We start from the raw sequence: 23,789 nt of genomic DNA, 5'->3' as shown, positions 1-23,789 counted from the left end.
GGAATCTTGCCGTCTTGGAAACCCACCACCCGTGCCCACGCCCTTCATGGTTTAGCAATGTCAAGCTAAACATGTATGCCTAGTCTCGGGCCAGGCCTTGGCAGCACTTTCTGGCACAGATGAGGCACAATTTGCAGTGAACTGGCAGCAACAGATGTCACGGCAGCTTATCTCATTTGCTAAGGTATGTACCAAATATTTCTTTATACTGGCACAGAGCAGAGAGAGGGTTAAATCATTTATCTCAGGCCACTTGAGTCATGGGTGTGCTGCTGGAATAATCATGGACCTGTTTTTATTGTTTAATTAGTAAATGAATCCATTTAATAAAAATTCGAAATGGATTCAATCAAGTTGAATTAAAGTGATGCATAGAAAAACAAAGAAAAAAGCCTTAAAATTATATATTAACAAATCATTTTGAAAACTTTCTTCTACTTATATGATTTACTGTGTCATATTCCACAATTCATTTCTCTTAATGCCTCCCGTTTTATCATTAACAGCTTCAATTTCATGGTTGCTTTCATTTAGAGTCAGGTCCCTTTAATTTAAAGTTATGTAAGCTGTGTGCCACCCAAAAGTCCAAATCACACAGCAGGCGCTGTGATTGGTTGGCAGTTATGTATTGCATGGTGCTGCCACCTTCTGCAGCTTGCAGGAACAGGTGGTGGGATTTGCGTGCTGGGTCAGAGCTCAACAGCCTCAACTACGGCCAATTATAATGAAATTATTATTTACCGGATTATAGTTAAACACCAAAAAAGGATATAATTATTCCAGTGCCACACTACAGACTTCATGGAGGGTAAAAGAAAGAATACAGAATGATGTACCATGTATGGATAGACAGTAATAGTAGGTTATGTGGTTAAGCATCAAAGAGGTCATCCTTTGGACTGTAAAATCACTGTGTAGAAACCTGAAACTGGTAACTTACTAAATTAATGGTGTTTTTACTAGCAAAGCAAGGTTAATACAACAAATACAGCATCTTTAATGATGGCAGCTGAGTCTCTATTGTTGATAATGACTCAGACTTCAATTATCTCTTTTCTGGTATAGGGACACCAGAAAAAATGTGATTGTTAAACATTGCTGCACACAATATGTTGCTTAAAAAGCCTCCACTCTTTGGTTTCAGGCTTTCCACCATATTTTGGAGCCAGGCTGCAGGGATTTGCCCCCATTCAACGACAAGAGCATCAGTGAGGTCAGCCACTGATGTTGGGTGATGAGGTCGGGCTTGCAGTTTATCCCAAAGGTGTTGGATAGGGGGGAGGTCAGGGAACTGTGCAGGCCAGTCAAGTTATTCCACAAAAAACTGGTAAAATAATTTCTCTGGTCCTATTAAAAGGCTTAGCCCAAACTATGAAAAACAGTTTACATACAAATGTATGTGTGAAAGGGTGTCCACATACATTTGGCCATATAGTCTAGATAGGGATTGTTATTCCAGCACCTTGCTGCATAACAATCACAGCATTTATGAATGAACAGCTTTTTAAAGCATGTCTCCTTGGCATTATAAAGAAGAGGTGTTACTTACCGGTGTATCTACATGCTTTAATGGCAGCTGAGGAGTGGGAGGCTGGAGAGAAAAGCGAGACAGAGTCAGGGGGTTAGTTATTGTTTCTTTCACACCGAGGAAGAAACAACACGGTGAGCAAAAGGATGAGAAAGAGACAGAAAGAGAGAGAGAGAGAAGGCGGAGAGACTACATCTTTTATAGACTTTCTCTCTCTCTCCCTGTCTGGCTGTCGGTGATACACTAGACACACAGTCATTCTATTAACCTTGAGGAAAATACTCTTTGATCTGTACACACTTTGCCTGACAAACATACGACTTTCACCCTCCTGATGAAGGGAGTCCTTTTCTCGGACTAACTCAAGTGCAATTATGAGGACCTTTATGGTTCTCAACAACTTTTTTTAAATATAGGTTTGTACAAACAAAAAGCAAATATTATGTAATGGAAAGAAAGAGACACTGTGGATATTCAAACTAAAGGGGAATGTTTTTGAACCAGTGTGGAGGGTTTTTAAAGCACCTTTAAGGACAAGGTGCATAATTTTGCTTCTCAAATAAACCAACTGCAGTAAACGCCCCTATTTGGAAGACAACTGATTCTCATTATTTGGAATATACAACTTTAATCATTTGGCTTAAAGGATCATTCTTGACTTGAAAATAGCCTGATTCAGTGTTGACTTACTATATTTCCTCCAGAGCTTTCAGTCACAACTCAATGTAATTCAATTCAACAATTCACTGACATTTCTGGTTATAAAAAGAAAAATGCAACTGCTGAATTTTACAGTGGAACAAATTATCAATATGTAAAAGTAAGGAAATAAAAACACTAATCTGGTCAAGAAGTGTAAGAGAGGGATGGATAGAGAAACAGAGACAGTATGTGAGGTAAAGAAAGAAAATATGTGACAGAGACAGAGAGAAAGTGTGTTTGCCTGTCCATAAACACACACACACACACACACACACACACACACACACACAGCTTGACAGTGATCCATGTGTTAAGGAAAATCTCTTAACTGAGTTAAGTACAGCGTCTTAGGCTGATGCGAGCTCTATAAACAAACCCGGGGACTGTTTAACAAGCTGCTGCAGTCATTTAAAAAGGCCAGCGTCCAAAGTAAATAAGTAAAAAGTAGTTACTGTAGCTTGGAATGTTCCTAATTTGGTCATATCGTCGGTGGTTAATCTTGAAAATATAAAACAGGACTGACTCTCTGACACTTTTTATTCGACTCGATAGAATATTGACGAGAATGAAAGAGAATGCTCTAACTGCATTACGTCCCACCGTCTGCTGAGCATGCATCCTTTATATGGAAGTGAATCTTAACTCCCATTTTAAGCTCATTAAAGTGAAAATGACTCAAGCCTCAGTGCTGCAGTGCATAAATCGCATTTTGTCTTGTAAAGGAGCAATTCCCACAGGAAAGGAAAATAATCACTTTAACAGAAGCTTCTAGCCTTTAAATAGCAACCTGAAAGTCTCAGACCTAAACAGGGTTTTAAGATACTGTCTTAGGGTCTAAGGGTCTGTGGATAAGTTTTTCTTGGTTCACACGTGAAAAATTACAAATTTAGATGCTCAATCTATGTGTAAGATGCATAATTGCAGTGCAACCAGTTTAAATCCAGCTATATATACCTTTGTATTCGTCTAAACATTTACATTTTTAAATGTAATATTGATGCAAAAATGATAAAAATGTAAAGAAAAATTGAATAAAATATATATGCATATAAAATAACAAAAATATGTATTAAAGGTTCCCTGTGGAGCAATGTTTTTATCACTGGGTCCTAGTTCTGTTTGTGCTCGTGAACTTGCACCAGGGCATAGGTCTCCCAAATCACACTTTTTTTCCAACTGATCTAAAGGGAGCAATTAACATGAATGTGCCAAGAAATGCAGAAATATGCCAATATAGGGGGGCCTCTGTGACCCAGGGGGTAGAGCGGGTCGTCCACCACCCAGAAGGTTGGTGGCTTGATCCCCAGCTCCTCCTCCTGCATGTTGAAGTGTCCTTGAGCAAGATAACTAACCACAAATTGCTTCTGATGCTGTGTATCAGTGTATGAATGAGTTACTTTCTGTTTGTGATTAACCTTTGCAATTGCTGTGTGAATGAGTGAATGTGGCATGTAGCGAAAAACTGCATTGCAAATGTCTTATGAGGTAGGAAATACATTCAGCAAGTTTGTTAGACTTCAGGATATTCACACTGTGTTTTAATAAGTGCCTTGCTCATGGGCATTTTCATAACCTGCTGCCTCATGACTCATCATCACCATTATCATCAAACCACCATCAAATTCTTATCACCTCTACAGCTGAAAACAGGACGCAGAGGGTGTCTTGTCATGTTTTGAGTTGTACAGGCAGGATTTTCCTGTGAGGAGAGGAAGGAAGCTCTTGTGGTTATAGAGTCTGACCTTTGACCTCCAGCAACAACCTCACAGTGCTCCCTGTGTGCGGTTTTGCCACAATTCCAAGAAGGATCACTGCATTTCGACAGGGATTTGAAAAGTCAGCGAGATCTTTAAAAGTTTCCACGATGGTCCCATTAGTGCACAAATTCACACACATACCACACAATACACAAGCACAGGCACATGTTGACACTCACCAGCTCATAGTTGGTAGTCGTTTGACATGACGTGGTGACCTGCAAGAGGAAAAACAGAAATCATGAGTAAAGAATTCAAGCCTGCTGAAGAAAGCATGTGAGCTTTAAGTAGATCACATTAAAGAAAGAGGAGCAAAGAGCATCTTCTCATCTCTGAAGTACTGCATTTTAAAACCACTGCTGTAAAAATTGCATTTTATTTTTGTAGAGGAAGTAACATGTCTGAATGTTTCCTCCTGAATGCCTGAGTATTCAGCAAATCGCCCTCAACAGTTCAGAAATAACCACTGCCTTTAAAAAAAGACCCTTCTGACTGCTTCTTTGTGTGGAAAAACATGTCGGGGGTCATTCCAGGCAATGTGAGACACACAAAGGTTATACCATCATAATATGACTTTATAATTCGCTTTGTATGATGTTTTTGCTGATCAGCCTGTCTAAGAGAATCTAGGCAGACACAAAGCGCCTCATTAGGCATGTCTAAAGCAATTTCAGCTGTATCCAGTAACAACTGACTGTAGGTCAAACATCACGTGAGAAATTCTGATTCATACAGTGTATCCTTGTAAAGGGCGATCCTAGGACCCTAGGTGTCGTCTAAACCTGCTCTGTGACTCGACATGCACCTCGAACACATGTCAGACCAAACAGCACATATGCCAGGATCGGACTACACAATATTTTTTCCTTTCCAGATGGTGTCTTATTAGGTGATTGCAGAGTCATAAATTCTTGCTGTGACTTGGCTGGGAGACAAGGCAGATTACATGCTGGACACTGACCGACTGCCGATAGCTTGCCTGTATAGCCAGTCCTGTCTGTATGAAATTTTTCTTTTTTAGCAGTAAGATTAATCAGGTAATGCATCTCTCTATACAACTTTGTTTTATACTTTTATTATGTCACTGGGTCTGCTGATTTTTAGGGTCATTTTAGCTGATTCTTTGTCTATAAAATGTCAGAAAACGATGAAAAATCATCCTCACGTTTCTTATTCTTTTTGGCCAACAATTAAAACCCAAAGATATTCATTAAAAAAACGTTGAATTGGAGTAGCTGAAACCATCAAATGTGTTGTATATTTTTGCTTAAAAAATGACTAAAACAATAAACTGTTACCAAAACAGCTGCGGATCAATTTGCAGTCAATCTGACTCACCGATTATTGACTTATCATTAACGATAAATTCCTTGGGGCTAAGTGGAGCAATTACCCACTTCAATCCTTCAAGCAACTCTTCACAGAGTTTGATACAGTTATTTTTATTATACAGCCTTTTAGTCGTACTGAATCACAACTGAAGCACAGGTTTTTACTGCAGCAAACCTGCCGATGTCATAACATTTCAGTTGCTCCATCAGATGATAATGCTGTTACTGCTGCTTAATTAGTGCTCACTGATAAAATGCCACATAGTGACTTTTTATATTGTTATGTCTAGCTGGGTTTATATTAATCAAGAGTAAAGGTGCTGCAGGGTGGCTTTTTTTAAATATTATCAACAATACATCAACAACTAGCACATTAATGTAGTAGCTCTGATCTCAGGTCAGTTGTATTGCTAGTGATAGATCGAAGCTGTTTCTATGGCCTGTTCTCTCCCTCCTTTTCCTTCTCTGCTGAAAATGATTTTACTGCCCACCTTCCTCTTTGCAATGCAGTCTCATACTGCAACTGTAAGAGAAACTGAAAGCTTCAGCTCTTGTGAAACAGCATCCCGCCCCCACTTTGTGCTTTGCAACAACATGTTTTTGCCGGTAAAACATTAAGTTTCCCAACAAATGCGGCTGGGTGGCACACCAGTACTATAAAATGCAGGCTAGAGTGCAGGTACCTGTTGCCAGACCTCCCAGCAACAGTATCACTTAGAGCAAAATTAGAGCGGTATTGATTTCCTGATATTGCAATGCTACATGTAGCATCTTTAAATAGCAGCTGGGCCCAAAACTGTTTGCTCATAGTATCCATGACAGGCAAGTGTGGCTCCTAATAGTCTGTATTACCCACTGCACCACAAATCACTGATTGCGATGCATAAACAGGCACTCTCTGGCAAACTGACTAACATCCACATGCGGGTGGGGGTTCACGGATGCATACGTGGGCACAGTTAAACAAGTGCGTGTGGCGGCCAGTAATCCTAACGTGTTGTGAGTTGACGGATGTTTACGAGAGGTGAGATGAGAGCACACTATCAGGAGACAACAGACGTGGGCAGGAAGGAAGCCGCTGTAATTAGTTTGCTCTGGGAAAACAAAAGACTCATTGACTTTGTAATGCTATCATCAAGCGTATCAGAATACAGTAGTTGGATAACATCAGCAGCAGAACAGATCCCACCCAGTGCACGCTGATACGCAGCGTGATGGCATCAGTCTACCAGTCAGTGCTGATGTGGTTGCGTGCTCCATCAATAACATAAGGAAGCTGACCATTTAAGAGAGCCCACAAGTTGACTAATTTCTTTGTTGTATTGCTGGCACCTTAATATCTTACCATGTACTGACTGGTGCTTTGTTCTGCTCCTGATATGCACATGCACACTGCAATGCACAAAGTCACTAAAGATTTTACAGTCCAAATGTATGTGGCTCAAACAGCGGCTAAGACGACGGCTTAACGTCCACTATTCAATAAAAGGCCAATATCAGTCAGACCATGCCCTTGTTCAATGCATATACAGTGTGTATACATGGGAGAGTGGCCATTCATTTTGAAGGGAAAGAGTTACACTGCAGGTTGCTACAGGGATGCGGATTAAGGTGAAAGCAAGGAGAAGAAACTGCTGTTTCAGATGTGTTCTGTTCAACTGTCTGGTCATTTTGAGGCTGCAGTTTGTGGTGCTGTTGGGTTGTAGTGCGTTATACTGACAGGTGTTTCTATTCATTTGTCCACTCCATTTCTATCAATAACTTTGCTGTATCTTTTATACATTTCAGTGTCCTTTTGTCACAATAATATATAGAGATTCTCCTTTTCAATTTCCATTTTGTGCCCTCTTTCTCAGCGATAGCATAAACAGATACTGGGACAGTTTTTGTTTGCTAATATTATGTCATCTTCGTCATTGAAAAAAAGACACATTTCTCTTTTTCAACTGCTATACGAGGCCAAAAGAAGATGAAGTTGCTAGTAACAGGAGCCAGAAGCGAGTCGGCTCATGCTTTCTCTTTACTGTGCCTTCACTACCTGGGGCCGTGGCTGACATTCATATATCAGTGCTGACGGTCTTAGTGGCTCCAGGGCCTCGTAGCAAGAGCATCTGCCTTTATTTACAGCTGACAGGAGGTGCTGTTCTGTGCACTGTACTCTAGCATATGCCTGCAAATGTCTTGATGATGGCTCCCTCCAGTATTGATCGAAAGGTCAGAAGTGTATAGTGATGACTTTGAGTTTCAGTGGCTATTACGTCTAAAGAAACCAGACTATTGGTACGATAACGATTTCTTTTGAAACATATTTGTGCATGTAGAAATGATTTGCAAGGAATCAGACATGAACATGGCTTGCAAATGTTGTTATCACATCGCATATTTAGTGAGGCAGTCATGACAGTAGACAGCCAGAGCAGCACACAGAGAGAAAATACAGACACAACTTCATAATCATACAATCTTGCATTCCTTTAAACACCATGTCTCAGTGTATCTTAAAATCCTCACCACATTACCGTGCAACTAACCGAGAGAACGACAACTACCCTGACTTCATCCATATATGGTGGGTGCAGCTGGAAGCCAGACTAATACAGGCTTCACATGGTTTTTACCAGCTCAGACGGATAAAAGCGCAGGAATCTCCAAGAGGCCCTGCCACGCGCTTCAGTGCTGGATCAGGGTTAACACCTGAACTTCATCCATCTGTGATTGTTTATGCAACAGCATCTGTGCCATCTCAAATTCTGTAAAATGATCCAGTTCAGTTTTTTTTGGTATTGCTCAATAATGAGAAAAGTTGGACAGTTTTTCCGTGTTATCTGTGTTTATCTGTGCATCTTTTCTGCAGCATATGAACTGTAGCGATGAAATCGCTCACAACTGAAGATTTCTAATGATGAATAATGCTGTCTTGTATTTGTTTGTCTCAAGAATCCACATGATTAACAACACCAACAATTTTCCTCACCTTATGTCTTAAAAGTGATTTAATTTGACAGATATTGTAACTGTCCATTGTATATGACTTTGTCCTGATTCCACTTAAAATAAAGCAAATGCTGAACTAATCTTTGACCTCTGAATGAGTTTCCTAAATCACTTCTAAGCAAAGTGACCAGCAGGCCACAAAGAAAACTCTCCCTGACAGCGAGAGAAAGAAAGTCAGTGGGTTTTAAGCTTTTAAAACAGGGAGCTTATAATCTCATGGAGTCACAAGGGGCGTCTGGGAAGCCACTGAACTAGAACAAGGAGTCAAGCAAGCCACTGAGGGGCCCCGCCGGAACCTCAACCCGGCCGAGAGTCCTCATTAGGGACCAAACAGAGGTGAGGTGAGCCGGGACGTTGTTGAAATACCTGCAGCAAAGGTCAAATGGCTCAGGTGAGTCTCGACAGCTTGGCGGAGATTCCATCCTATTTCTTGATCTCCCACCTTTACAATGAAAGCGTGGATCAGCAAGAGCTCTAATGATTTCAGCAAAAGTGCTGCTCAAGTACTCAAGTGGGCTTACATGGAAATGGAGAGTGCAGAATATCAAAGCATTGCTCTCAAGCCCGGTCCACTGAGTTGAATCATTGTATAATAAGTAAACGTTCTGCAGTTCAAGCTGGATAGTGAACTGTTTTCTCTTCGCTCTCGCACACTTCAAACAGGCTGGAACAAGCATCTCCTGATAACCGAGGGGGAATAAGACTGCCTTGCTCAGCAACCTTTGCATTCTTTGTTTGCATTATGTCAAACAATAAGGGCAGCCACATAAAAAAGGTATGAAATCTCACATTTTTGGAGCTGAGATAAACATTTACTTTGATGTCTTGCGTGGGAGACCCATCAAAGTTTTTCTAAAAATTTATTAGAAGTAGAGCTGCAGTATTTCCACAGATTGTTGACCTTGTATCCCTTCAACTCTGCAATAATCACGCTGATCTTACTTTATCTACTATCTACAGCCTAAGTGATGGGAGAAAGCATGTGTTTGCCACTGTGCATAAATCATCTCATTGGCTCTGATAAATAAGCCTGCCATTGGTCCAACCACACTCAAAATTCCTCAAGCACTCCTCCTGCCCACACAAGAGCCACTGCCGTGGTGATGGCAGTTTGCCTGAGAAAGTAAATTCTTCACTTTCCAAACGGGGGCCAAATAAGGACTGAAGCTCAAACAGCCCCTTTGGAGGGATTTATACATCGGCTGGGTTTCTGTTTTACTTGGAGGGCTAATAAATCCGCCGAGTGCTGTGATGGTGGAGAGCGTGTTCTTTTTCCGCTTTGACATTTTGACATAATGTCAAGTGTGTAACACAGCATGTTTGACTGGGTGGCAGTGTGTCACTGGCAAAAGAGTGCGCTGGCAGTGGGGAGTGATGCCGTCAAATAATATCTGATGTAGAATTTAAAAAGAGAGTTAAATCATGTTGTAGTAAAATAATGGCAAAATAAATGACTCATGCAGAATGCTGCCAAAAAAGAATACTGCGTGGGAAAGTTTTACCACTGAAATGCTATCTATCATTTATAGGAGAGTCAATTTCTCAAGCTCATGATTCAATATCCTTTAAAACAGAGAATCCACTCCGTAAACATGTTATTTTGTCAAGGGTCGAAGCTATTTGGTGGATATCTAAATTTGGAACCAAACACTGTGAAACATGCCTTTCAGTCTGGGCCGGTACAACTTCCAACTGCTATTTCAGAGGCACCTAAACAGGATGGAATAGGGCTGGTGTATACACATAACGTCCAAATAATTGTTTTTGTAAAGTAGAACACACTGCCCGTCAGCTCTTTCCACTGGCGTCCATCAGCACCCAGCAGTGCTACACAAACATGGCCTCCCCACAGCATGAAAACCATCGTGTGATGTTCGCGCAAATGACAAGACTGTAACTAGATGAAAAAAAAACCCTGTTCTCAGTCTTCTCGTGAAGAATCCGCTATCTAAATTCTGTGGATAACACAAGAAGGGGATATATTTTTTCACATGAGAAGAAAATCACTACCACATGGTTAACACACCATAAATAAGCATAAAAATTGGTCGACAGGCACAAGCGTTCGTCTCTAACCCTAAATGGTTCAGACAAAAGATACCACAACATACAGGAGGTTATTTACAATGAGAGTCATCATAGCGGATTGCCTTCTTATTTCAACTATTTTGATTGCCAGTGAGCTCAGATTTGTGTCCAACAAAGGCACTAACATTATTTCACCTCGAAACCAACATGCTGATGTTGGGTTTGAGGCCCCAAGGAACTTCATCAAGTGGACACACAAGAGGCCAAAGACCATGGATCATTGAGGAAGCAGCTATTTGATCATGGTCAAGCCACAGTGAATAGTGAGCGGGCTCTGGCTTGGCTGCTTCACCCCTTGTACGGTTACAACCAAATCACTGCGAGCTACAGATGACAAAATACCCCATTAAACAAGGAAATGATGAATATCAGATGTGCAATTGTGGCTCACATTGGACACAGGTTGAAAACCTCCAAAACTGAAAGCCCGCTTTGGAGTTTTATGCAAGAGGGGCATGACCGCATATCATAAATGTTAGGTCATTTAATCAAGGTTTCAATTGTGGGAGAGGTCTACCATTTGGCACAGATTTAAAACCAAAACTCACCTGATTTGCAAGATTTTGGGTTTCCACTCGTGGGAAACAATTTGTAATAAAAACGTTTGCAACACTTTAAAGGCCAGGCTTCTGTGGAAGTTAAAAACAAGCATGTTTTCATCATTACTGGATGGAGTCGATATTTTTGGGCAGTGCTGATTGGTCTGTTCCGGACAGCGTTCGCCTATCAGTTCCTGTTTAATTAGGGGTGGCTACAGGATGATTTCTCTCATTTGACCACTAATAGCACAGTGAAGCGAGAATAAGGAAAGATTGCCAAGCCAAAATCAATGGTATACACACCGAAACGTGCAATAAAATATAGTCCTCTTGAACACAAGATGCTCAAAAGGATGTGTGAATGCACTGTTGCTGCAATTATTTTCTACAAAAGCCTCAATTTATGCTTGTGTCTGCAATTTTCTTACAAGTGTAAATCTGCAAACAGTTTGTATTACTTTGTATTGAAATCTTCTATTAATCTAAACTTGTTTTTAACTTGCCTGTCACTTATTGACAGAAATAAGTTATTGGGTAGGTTGAGCCTCTACTAATTCAGTCTTGGCCTCATGTGGTTGCATGTTAAATGCCATCCTCCCCGGTCACTACTGCTTTTATAACACTTCCCAGCACATACTTTGGAGCTGACGCAGCTGCAGGATCTTGTAGTTTTCACAGTTTACCAGCCACACTTTTTGTTTGCGTGCTTTTCTCAGGAAGCCTACAGTAGACAATCTTAAAATTTAATCTGAAAGACAAATGTGATGTGTGACACAGAAAATCCAATTTTATATCTGCACAAATCTGAGACAAATTGCATTTTGGCTCAAAGTTTGAACCTTTCGAGATGATTTTCTGCAATTTATGGTGTTTTTCCTCAACATTTCTCTTAAGGTTGCCAAGGTCTCACTCCTCTGATGTGTCTAAAGATGAACTGCCCTGAGGAAAACTAGGTATGTTATTAAGGCATGGGAGAGACAGATGGAAGAGACAAACAGTTCAAGAGGGATAGATCTACAGGGACAGCAGCCATTCCATAAGCATCACTCTCTGAGAACATCTTCATGTTATGAGACACAAGGGAGACATGAGTTACGGCTCTTTTGGCAGTTTAAGATGGTTTCTGGGCAAGGTGGAGAAAGTGGTAGAACATTTTCCCCTGAGACTTATGACCGGTCTTAAAAGTGTGATGCCAGGGCAAGAACACCATGTTCAAGGTCATGAAATGACTTCAAATGAAATGCAAAAAAGCTGAGGAAAAAAGGGGTGTGAAGTAAGTAAGTGTTTAATTTTGGCACCGTAATAAAATTGCATTCCTATCTGTTTTTTGAATCTTCAGTGGGGAACAGGACATACAAGCTCTGCAACCTCTTGACCATTCATGTTTAACTGCCACCCTCGTGTTAGCCCAAGGTCAAAGGTGAATGATTGCCATCATCAGTCTGCATCCCCACTCAAAGGTGTCAGAAAGAAAAAAAAGTGTGAGAAAAAGTGGAAGGGGAAGGCAAAGACAACAATCAAAGAAAAAAGACAGGTCCTGCAAACATTCTACTTGACCAGCTGCTCTACTTTATGTCCTGTAATGCCAAAGCAGATGCAGGTCACGCTGAGAGAGAAAACACGTGTTTCCCTGCTGTGTTGACCAGTTGCTCCCGATCTCTCTGCAACTCTGCCGCCACAAATCAGCACTCGTCTGGTCATGAAAGGCTCTTGAGCCTCAAACAGCAACTCAAGTAAACTGTCCCGTTCCCATGGGAACAACTTTCCCATGAGTGTGTGACAGACTAGCCTACATCCAAAACATGCAGAGTAAAGCATTTTGAAATGACATCCAAAAAAAAACGTTTTTGCTGTGTGTACAAAACTCATGCTCCAGCAGCCTTTTTATGCACTAAAAACACCCAGCTTGAGGTCCTGTTTGTGAAGACCCACTGTAAGCCATAAAAGAATGCAAAGAACTACAAATTCAGAAAACTTATTTTACATGCCAACCAGCCAAACTACGGATGTAATATACTTAAAAAAAACAAAGAAAATCTACTCTTCCAGAGTCTTACCTGCACACCGGTGGCACTTTTTCTCACGCTCTCGCTTCTCTCCCCCTCTGCCTTGTTTCTATCTCTGCATTCTCCCTGCCTTCAGACCCCCCTCCAGGAGAGAAAGAGGGCAAGAGAGGGAGTACCAAATACAGACTCTTTCCTCCTCCTCCTCCGCCCCTCTCGCTCAAAACAACAGCAGTAATCCCGAACGCGTGCCAGAGAGCTACTGAACTTGATTCTGTGTATGTGTGTGCGCGCATGTGGATGTGTGCAGCCTCTGGACTGGACCAGGATACACTCTTTATGCTGCTGGCTTTGGTTCCTCCTGTCAACTGCCAAGAAATTTTGAAACACGCTATATAAGGCCAAGAAAGTGGCTTGGGGCTCCTTATGATTCCGGTACCCAAAACGAGAGAGCAAAAGCCGTCCGGGGGCAGACAGTAACTGTATCCCTCTGTATCCCTCCCTTTGCTAACGCGTTCTGTCTGTATATTTCCCTCTCTCTCTTTCTCCTCCCTCCTTTCTCTCATAGCCCTCGCTGTAGCTGTTGACGCATGCTTGACAGAGGGAGAGAGAGGGATAATGGGAAGGAAAAAGAAAAACTTTTCTGTTTTCTGTACTGAAAATAATCTCTCTCAATTTGAGTTTATATATAATGGCTGCTAAAGACCTAATCTTTGGAACCTTTTTGTTTTGTTAATACTGGATTTACTTGCCCATTGTTTGACTCCACTGCTGTATGTGTAATTACATTTTTTGTAGGTTTTATACGTTATTTGTTTCTGCTTTGCATAGAAAGTGTTTAAAGGTTATATATGAGATTTAAAACATTAATATAGCAGCAAACAACTATTAGCTTTGTAAAGATACAATGAACAGTGAAGTCTTGGTGTCCCGAGCAGAGAATGGCGTCATACTACCTCTGGCTGTGTTGCTATCGCAGCCTGTGGTTTGTTTACATAGCCGGTCTGCTCCGTGTGCAGCTGAGTAAAGTCTGAATAACTGAAACTGCTCTAGTGTGACATTCAGAGGCAAGTGAATTCCGTATAACCTTTTAAAAATAAGAAAACTTTTTGATTATATATACACTATATTACCTTAGCCAGTGACGAACTCAGGCTAGTTTGGGGGGCAGGGACAAGATAAATAAAAGGGGCACCAGCTGCATGCAGCAGGGCACCAGTGTGCAGAAACTTCTGATGCATTTATGAGGAAAACATGGCAGCCTACATAGCACTTCATCACGTTTTCTCCACTGGAGGGACTTCCAAGACGGTACTTTCGCCGCTGTGTAACAACTGTACTTTTACTTATTGACAGCTAATATCTATAATGACTGTCATGCATGCACATTTACTCCAGAGCAAAAAACCTGAAGCAAACCGACAGGCTACCCCAAGATCCGTCTTTTCTAAAATACTTGGAAGGGAAATATTTGCGCCCACTGAGTTTTAAACACTTGGGTTGAACTCAGCTCTTGACCTCCAGACGAGGACTGAGGTAAATTGGGCCATCAGTCATCTGCTAGCACCCGGTTATTAGGCCTGTACCGTTTGTCTGCCAGCTCTATCTCCCGACTACCGCGCTGCATCTATACCACTGAAGGGCGTCGCTATGGAGACGTGCTGTGATGGCTCTTTGATGTGACGTGTTTGCGCCGGGGAAACAGACTTGCCTCTGTGAAGGGCTGCTGAGGAATGAGGAGGCTTGGTTCTTGTGAATGTGTGTGTGCGCGCACGCGTGTCTCATCATTTTCTCACTCCCCCACCCTCTCTCTCTTGTTCTACCTTTTTCACTTTCATGCTTGGATAGTTACTCTCTTTTGCATGCCAACATTCTTGAACGCTCCTCATCCCTGCTTCTATGCACGTCTTACTGTGTTTTTGGTTTTGCTCCATGCACTGTCTCCCTTTGGAAGATAAAGCAGATAAAAAAAGGAGAACCTTAGAAGGAAAAAAGCTGAAAAGGAGTCAAGGAATAATATGTTCCATCCCTTATTGTGGTATAAAAATCATTTTAAATTTAGATTTTTAAATGTATTGTTAATTTTTTTGTTTAAAGGAACAAAAAGATCTTTGGGGATATATGATAAATGCTCTTTTTGAGAGGGCTGTCAAGTGCCCATGTTCAAATCAAGGCTTGTGGCTCTGTCTGGCTGTTAGTCTGACTAACTAACTCCCAGCATATGACAGTGATAGTGTTTTATGCAAATACAGTTTGAAATTAAATAATTTGACTGGCTGTATTAAAGTCAGGGTTGAGAGACAAACAATGGCATTCAATCAGTGCGCATATTTTCTCAAAAGACAGCACAGGACATGTAATACAGAGCAGGAATGCAGCAGGCAAAACATGCAATTTAATTTTAATTTGACATAAAGTAGTTGTTACGACATTTAAATGCCTTGTGTTAAAAAATGTTTTAGCCTTATGAGGACATCCTATTTTGTCTTTCATGTTTTGGTTCACATTTTTCCTCTTTCTACCAATCGACCAAAACTTTTCAAGTCCACACAAACTCACACAAGCTGAGTGACATAAATAGTCCAGAGATTTACAGTACATGGTAAAAATGGGGTTTCACCAGTGCTTCCTGCAATATTAAAGAGCTTCTGGGTTGCATTTTATAGAGCATGTCATTTGCCAGTGGGTCTAATTAAAGGCCTCTCCCAGTTTTCACACATCCACACGTGTTAGGATGTGGATTAAAATGTCGGGATGCCAGGATTAAAAACCTAGAACTTAAAACACTTGACCTCAAAATTCTGCACTGGAGGAGGCCCAGCTTTGTTTAAGTCGGGTTTAGCCGAGTTTGGAATCAGACTCAGACACAAACCAATCTGCTTTGAAGTCACTTTGTAACAATAAAAGTATGCTGTTACAGTTACAGACTCTGAGAGGTTTCTGATAGCAGTGTAAAGTTTGACAGAGCACCCTCCCTTTTTGTAAAACGCTTGGCTGTTTCTTGCACATCAGTGCTCGTGTTATGTAAGCCGCGAGTGAGCTCAGCCCGACAGAAAGGGATTTTGGGCCACTGGAGATGAAACAGGACTGTCTGAGTCTCCTCACAGCCATGATATCCCGTGGATTTTCTTTTGCATTACAAAGGAAGTTGAATCTTCTAAAAATAGACATTCAGCATGTGATTGGGTTGCCAAATCTGACAAGACAAAGGACAAGGGGGTATTTACTTAGCTTAAGGCTTTTAACAGGTTTGGGGAGAACCTGTTAATTGACAGAAGCATTAACACAGTCATTTTTTTCCATTCATGTAACTGTAAACTGTTTTTAATTAATGCTTAACGACACTTAAAAAATCTTCTTGCCACATCACATCACAAATTGTTTTTATATCAAATTACATTTGCATACATAATACTGCTAGAAAAAGTGGTAGTCTTTTCATTTTTAAAATAAATGAGGTAAAATAACCATCTACCTTGCCCATTGTTTAATACACTATAGAATACATTATGTATTATGCTCTAAGAAGAAGCTGCTGCGGATGCATCAACAGGAATATTCTCCTTTGGATTTGAATTTGTCTCATACTCTTTGTGATGTTATTCTTGGACTGCAACCATGACTCACTTCCTAGTGGTCCTTTTTTACCCCCGGTGCTCCTCCAAGATCTGAGAACATCTACAACTACAGGAAGTGGAAAAGCTTGATTACATGAGCACTTTGTTCGGCTCCAGCTGACAGCAGCGATAAGTAAACAAGTCGTGAGATTTTTGTACTTGCTGAACAAAATCTTGCCAATGTCCAGTGTTGAAAACATTGAGAGCTGTGGGAGGGTTGTAGCAATAGCAGAAATGGCTTCTAAACCGGAGAAGAACCTGGGTTAGGTGTCAGCAATTTCCTACAGAACCTGTTTCAAGTTTCTGACTTTTACTGTTATTATGAGAACAGAATAAAACTAGTCTTACATGACATCCTTCAGTAGTATCATAACCCCAGCCTCTAATCATCTTGCTTTTGGTGTTGCCATCAAAGAATTTGCTCGAGACAGACCCAACTTTAGGCAGGCTGCAGACTAGATGAATGGAAGTTCTTTCCTTTACTCAGACATGATCACTGGTCACCTACTCTGAGCACTATTTCAAGTAGTTTGGGAGTCTACAACTCAACTGTCCCTGTAGTTTGCTGGTTTGCGATGCACAACCTAACAAGGCTCAATTCATTTTCTTTGGACTTTTTCAGTGCTTTAATCTAAAGCCTCAAGCCCAGACAAAACAGAAATACCTAAACGGCAATGTCAAATTTATCCTAACTTTCTTTTACATTGCTTTACAGTTGTACTCAAAAGTTTTCCAAACAAATTTGTCTTGCGGCTGAGGTAGAATTGCAGCAGCGACACATTTGGCGTGTCAGACAGGACCACATTGTACTTTTTGTGTTTTTTAAAGCGCAAACAAGTAAACAGCATTTTATAAAATGAGCACTCTCCATCCTTGTTGTTTACATGAGGAATGCTTAAACTTGCGCTCTCACTCGTCTTGTCCAACCCCTTCCCATCATTCCTCTCCGGCCTTCCCTGCCAAACCTCGCCTGTGTCTTCCAACCCGCCAGCCCATCGAACTGCACAAACCACTGCAGCGGCATTCCAGGAGGCTCCTCCAAGACATGGCAGGGATAAATCATAAGGAATAATGAGGGCTTGTTTCCATGGAGGGTGAGAGAGAAGAGAGAGCTTACAGACGCTGTGCTGTCCAGTCAACACCAGAAAACAAGCATACTTGCACACAAGCCTACTGATGGTACTCTACTGGGTGGATCTGTTTGCATATTTTTGTTGCAGTGGTGCCAAATGGGATCCTGAGTCCAGGCAGTGGAGTGGGTTGATCTACATGTGACCCTGAATGAGTTAACCCAGAAAACAGTAGGAAACATTCATGAAATATGGGCGAGTTGCCACAGCGATGACACATATGTATGCTCACATGCATGCATACTGTATGTGGTCCAGATGCACTGCTGTGCTGGACATAAACTTCAGGTTGAAACTGAACAGCTATAGTGCCTTACAAAGAGCTGCACTCTATGTTGAAAATGTTTTGTTACAATTAACCTGCAAGGAGCCCTGCAAAATAGATACAGACTAGATAAATCTGAAAGTGCTGCAAATTACTTTTAAAATACTCTACTATTTTTGGATTCCTAACTCTCAACATTATGGAACTTTTTAGCACATTGTTTTAGATTTTTAACTCATAAATGTGTTTTCAGCCACAATAGGCAGCTGTTCACAGTGAAAAAGCTCAAATAAACCAACTGGATGTTACCTGCCCAGCACTTAAAGGCATATAAAAAAATAAAATGTTTTTAGAACAGTCTGTGTGAAAAGGATTGATAGGTTGGAAAATAAACTGGGAGTTTTAAGTAGAGATACTGTAACAGTGTGAATGCTTTGACTTCTTTTCATTGATCAATGGACTTTCATTTATCAGGGGGCCAGAAACACAACTCCAAACGACTGCCAATATTGCTCCATGTCTGTGTTTGCTAACACATGCTTTCAGTTTGTCCAACTACTGCTGCAACTACTGTATAGCAACAGTAATGCTGAAGAATTTGCAGAGTAATTGAAAATTAACCATGTGTTTATGTACAGTTAAAATGAGGGATTGAAGTCTTAAAACTGCTGGACTGAGTTATATTTGAATCTAACATGACAAGGGGCCTATTAAACACCATGAAAAATTGGTTGCTGCCTTTGAGAAACATACATTTAAATACAGATCTTACTCAACTAATTCATGACACCAAAACTCCCTGGCACAACTTAAAACACCCCAGAGAACCCAGAGAGTGAGAGTCAGGTATGAGGGCCCAACACACCAGACTGCTGTCTCACAGAGAGCTTCTGTCTCCCACCCACAACTTGGATGTCCAGCCAGATTTTGGGCAGTAACCCAGCCACAACACCCCTGTCCCTGACAAGCCTCCACCTCACCATAGACAACCATAACAACTACATTCAGGTCACTAAGTCTATACGCTGCGGGGCTAGAACGCATCTGTCGCCGAGCAAGAACGTCCTCGGGGCTCCAATAACAGCCGTCCACACAGAGATGGTTGCGGTCGGATGGAAAGGAAAACAGAAAATGAAGGGTAGCCAGAGACGATTAGCCGTTCTTCATCAAGGCACATTAGCGGACATCTGTCTTTTGGATGTTCTGCACAGACATTTTCATAAGCTTTAAAAGTTAATGATCGAACCGCATGTGGTTACAGATTTTCAAAGTTTAGCAAAAGGAGTCTGAGAAAGGGAAACATATCACTAATCGTTTCACTGACAACAAGATTACAGGGAATTTGGCAACATGTTTTATGGACTTTAAAGGTGCAATAAGTCAGATTATTTTACTGCCCAACTGAAATGAGCATCACTTTCCACCTCCTCCCTTTGGAAGTACAGGCTGAAAGCCATTTATCATGTCCTCAAAGTAATTAAGCAAATGAAAAAAAGCTGTACTATTACAATTTAAAGTTCAATATTAGATGTCACACTGAAGCATCTTCCCTAATGTCAGTGTTGTTACAGATACTCTATATTAAAGTTCACTTCATTTTTACTGTACCCTGAGCCATAGCCAGGATCCAAGTGCAACCACATCCTTCTAAGAAACTTTCCATATACAAATAAAAAATATCTACAACATTTTCTAATTATTTTCCAATTTGTTTATATTTTAGATATCCATTTAAATCATTCAGCAGTATTTGCTGTAGTTTCTTTGTACCTGATGGTCTACATGGTATTTAAATCATTTTAACACTTGTATGACTATCATTCTAAGGAACATACACACAGTACAAAATCCCATTTAATTTATTTTCTTCTAATTATGATATTAAAATCAGCCTTGTGTAATTACTGTGTAATTGTTGAATGTAAATACATATGGTTCTTAAAACTCCAGTATTAACATGGAATACATTTATGGATGATTATTACAATATTTCCCAATTTTAAACCATCTAAATTATTAAGTAATTATCCCATTTCAAATTCGGACCTCATTAACCACTTTCCATTATATTTGTCAATTCTGAATTGCAATGAAATGACTTAATTATGTAAAAATGTACACAAGGCAAAACTATAAACAAATTCATTAAGTGTTAGTGGGTAAAGTGCATACAATTACTGTAGTATAAACACATTTAAATACATATATTGTCTCACATCAGATGTTAAAAACATTTACCTTCATCACACCCTCATTAAAATCAGAATAGGCCTCATTAAAATGCCATAAAAACATAGAGACGCTGCATAAAACGTAATAACACTACCATTAAAACATTCAAACAACTGTCTTTTAATGTCCCTGTTACAATACAGCATAAAAAGGGAAACTGCGGCAGCTTGAAATAATAAACACATAAAATGAAATCAATGCAGCGCAGCAGTTATCTTCACGTCTGGTGAACTGCAAACCGCTGGCGACAACCTCATTGTGCTTCATGACAAATTTACTGTCCAAGGTCAGCGTGGAGTCAGCCGAAGAAAGCATCGCCGTCTGCCTAAATCCACACTCGTATTTGCACAAAGACTTTACTTTTCCGTGCTTTTACGGCTTGAAACAATGAGCATGCCACTGCCATAATGTGTCCTGTTTATGTTTATCCGAGGGTCATTTCGCTGAAAAAGCCAGCATAAATGTTTGGCCCCGAGTAAACCAATTTGAGGATTAGCTCATTAGCAAATAAGGATTAGGACAATCATGCTAGAGCTCTAATTTGTAACCAAATTTACCAAATTTAGTTCTTCTTACCATTTTCTCAGACACACACACACACACACACACACCTCTAACCTCCTCCTCCAAAACATTTACTGTCCAATGTCTGTCACCACCAGAATGAATGACTCATAACTCCGGCTATCCTGATTATTCCCCCAATTGCCACCACAAATGGCTTTGCCTGGTTTTAGAGGTATTTGGGAGATTTTTCCTCTGATGTTTTGGGAACACACAGCCTTTGTTCCTATAGTAATATTTGGGTAGAGCGATGGTTTTAGGGATGTTTTTGGGGAAAGGGAGAGGAGGTAAGAAACAGGGCAGATTGGAGAGTGGAGGAAAAGAGAAGAAAGACATTTCAACATCTCCCCACCAGTCACAACTAAAACCACTAAGAATAGCCTTGTTACGCTCTTCCCCTCCGCCCTTTCCCTCCGTCATTCATTCCTCCCTTCCTTCCTTTTCATTTGCTCTCCCCATGCACTCTTCCTTTTTCCACTGCAGATTGGGATCAAATGTGGTGAGGGTGACTGTGAAGAGGTAGAACTGTGGAATACGTTATTCGATGTGAGGAAGCAGAGACGTTCCACCACATGGTTCACTTCCTCTTCAGTTTTCAGGATTTTTCTTTTCAAACATTCTGTGGCTCAGGATGCAAACAATGTTCCTCAGGACTTTTCTTTGCAAATAAATGTATGAATGCGAATTATAAAAGGTAGAAGAGAGGGAAATGCAGCAAACTAATTTGAAGAGTTTTAGCAATTGCTTCATGTTCATTACTTTAAGATGCATGCAACTTACTGGGCAAAAGGAAATGCACCTGTGTTAAAAAAGAAAAAGCTTCCAGGCGTTCCAGGTACCGACATATGACACAGTATGATTCAGGACAGATGGGTTTTGAGTAATAAAACCACAAGTTCGAAGGTTTGTCAGATGCTACTCTGCTCCGGGGTTTAAAATTCTATGAGACAGATTTTACTATAATCGGCAGATAAATACCAGATACTACAGATATGGTCATATTAGCCTTCCAGTCAATTAAAAAGATGCAACATTATGGGTAATAAATACATGCATGGAGATATCACCAAAACAGGAAGCGAATGTTTTAATTAATCTGTTTTATCTGGTTCATTTGAAGTGAATGAGAAATGGACCAAACACAGCCTTAGTCTGAAAATGCCTTTAACATTCTTTTCTGAACATCTGTGATAATAAATGAACGGTGGTAAACAAAAATATGAACTCTTACGAACTATCGTTTCTGTTGCCATCTGTTTTCTTATTCAAAGCAGCAACAATTAACTTTTTATTTTGTTTTTTTTCTGGCGCCCCCTGTGGACAAAAGCTGTAGTGTTTGGATGCCTTGTTTCACTGATTTCAAGGGCAATCCAACCAAATCTGCTGGCAGTCATTAGGAAATATTACATAGAAATAGCCAATCTTCTGCTGATGGTCTTATGTAGGTCATATAGAGGCATCAGTATTAAACTGACACTGTTTAATAATGCAGTTAAACCTCCTTGTAGTTGTTGTACAATAAAAAGTAAAAAAAAAAAAAATATATACCAACGACCAAGGTCAAGTTTTATCTACAGCATGTTAAAGTGTGTGTGAAGGTGTACAATACAGATGTGCATTTTATTGCATACTTGAGTGTTTATGGCTGCACGTTAGCATGTGGGTGTGCATAAGTAATAGCTCACTAATAATAAGGAGTAAAAGAAAGTTCAGTGACTTACCTTCACTTCACATTTTTTATGGCAGGATAACCGGCACGCTGAAAGAAAAGAGACAATGTTGGGTCAATGTCATTGTTATTTAAAGTGCAGAGGTGGATGTAAAAGTCACTGAACAGTAAAAATACACAAACATTAGATCAATGCATGAATAAGGGTAAATATACATTTTGCAAGTGAAATGCTAAAAGGAACTCCTTTTATGGAAGGAAAACCCTCGATGTTTCTAAATAGAAAATAAAATAAAGCTCAAAGCAGCAGGCATGTATGTAAATGTAAATGTAAATGTCCTTTACTGGATCAGAATTACACTGATTGTGTTTCCTCAACAGTGTTTGCTGCTGAATGTACTGAGAAGGGAAACTGCAACAAGGTCAGCGCTCATCCTCTTGCTAACATGCTGTGGTGCTGCCCCCAAGTGGCCACATTCAGCCATTCATTTGTTTGTATTTCACTTTTTGATTCAGATTCTTGAGCTTAAAGTTAGGGCCGATAGATAGCAGTGTTAAAATGGTCAAAGCCTGGTATATACGATTATATGAAGCAGGTAAAATACCAAAACTATGACTGGATGCATCCTCAAAGAGGTTTGAGTTTGAATTAATTAAATATGTATGTCATCAGAGACAGAGAAAGTGGCAGTATGTCAACCTCCAGGCATGCAGCGGCCATGTTTTCATGTCTGGGCAGGTACGACCCCTTGAACCCCCACACCTGCTGCCTCGCTGTAAAACTAGGTGGTCCCCAGGTGGTGCGAGTGTGTGTGTGTGTGTGTGTGTGTGTGTGTGTGTGTGGGTGAGCAGAAAAGTGATCAGGGGTGAAGTGACGATGGTGTGTGAATGTTCTGGGTGGTCTTACGGAGAAGCAGACTGTTAGAAAAATACTCAGGTTGATTCAGGTAAACCTGTGTAATTGTGATAAATGGATTATTTGGTAATTTTGTGTGTGAAGCGCTGATTGGTAATTATTTGGAGATGGTAAGTGTTAAGTGAATATTTGTCCATCCAATTAGAGAAGCAGCTGTCCAAACTAGCGTGAAAAAGTAACTCTGATGGGAGTGGGGGACAACTTAAAAGTGTGTGGACTGAAATATTTGTAACTTCTGCAGGTCAGAGTTTCCGTCCTTTGAGCGTTGGCTTTGAAAGTTAGCGGTTTGACAAAGTATTCTTCAATAGGTTCACTGAGGACAGGGAGGATGGAGTTTGTTCAGTTGTCATTAACAAGACCAGACAAGTTAACAAGACTTGTCATGTGACGACAACTCAGCTGTTTCCTTGACAACTGAGTAAACTTGAATTTATCAACATTAGTTTTTTACAGC

At 40.5% G+C, this 23,789-nt stretch overlaps 1 protein-coding gene across 1 annotated transcript in view; it reads right to left on the bottom strand.

Moving 5' to 3' along the window:
- Window positions 1–13,388, bottom strand: part of tns1a (tensin 1a) — a 57,268-nt gene extending 43,880 nt beyond the window's left edge. The window contains 4 exon segments of the mRNA XM_035677690.1: window positions 1,550–1,591; window positions 4,167–4,205; window positions 12,997–13,035; window positions 13,038–13,388. Of these exon segments, the coding sequence (XP_035533583.1) occupies window positions 1,550–1,591; window positions 4,167–4,205; window positions 12,997–13,035; window positions 13,038–13,238 (321 nt within the window). The 5' untranslated portion in view covers window positions 13,239–13,388.
- Window positions 13,389–23,789: the final 10,401 nt, after the last annotated feature.

Source organism: Morone saxatilis, unplaced genomic scaffold (genome assembly GCF_004916995.1).
Source record: "Morone saxatilis isolate NCDOM2014 unplaced genomic scaffold, NCSU_SB_2.0 Contig6, whole genome shotgun sequence".
NCBI lineage: Eukaryota > Metazoa > Chordata > Actinopteri > Moronidae > Morone > Morone saxatilis.
The sequence above is the reverse complement of the archived record's forward strand: the minus strand, read 5'-3'. Positions and strand labels throughout refer to the sequence as shown.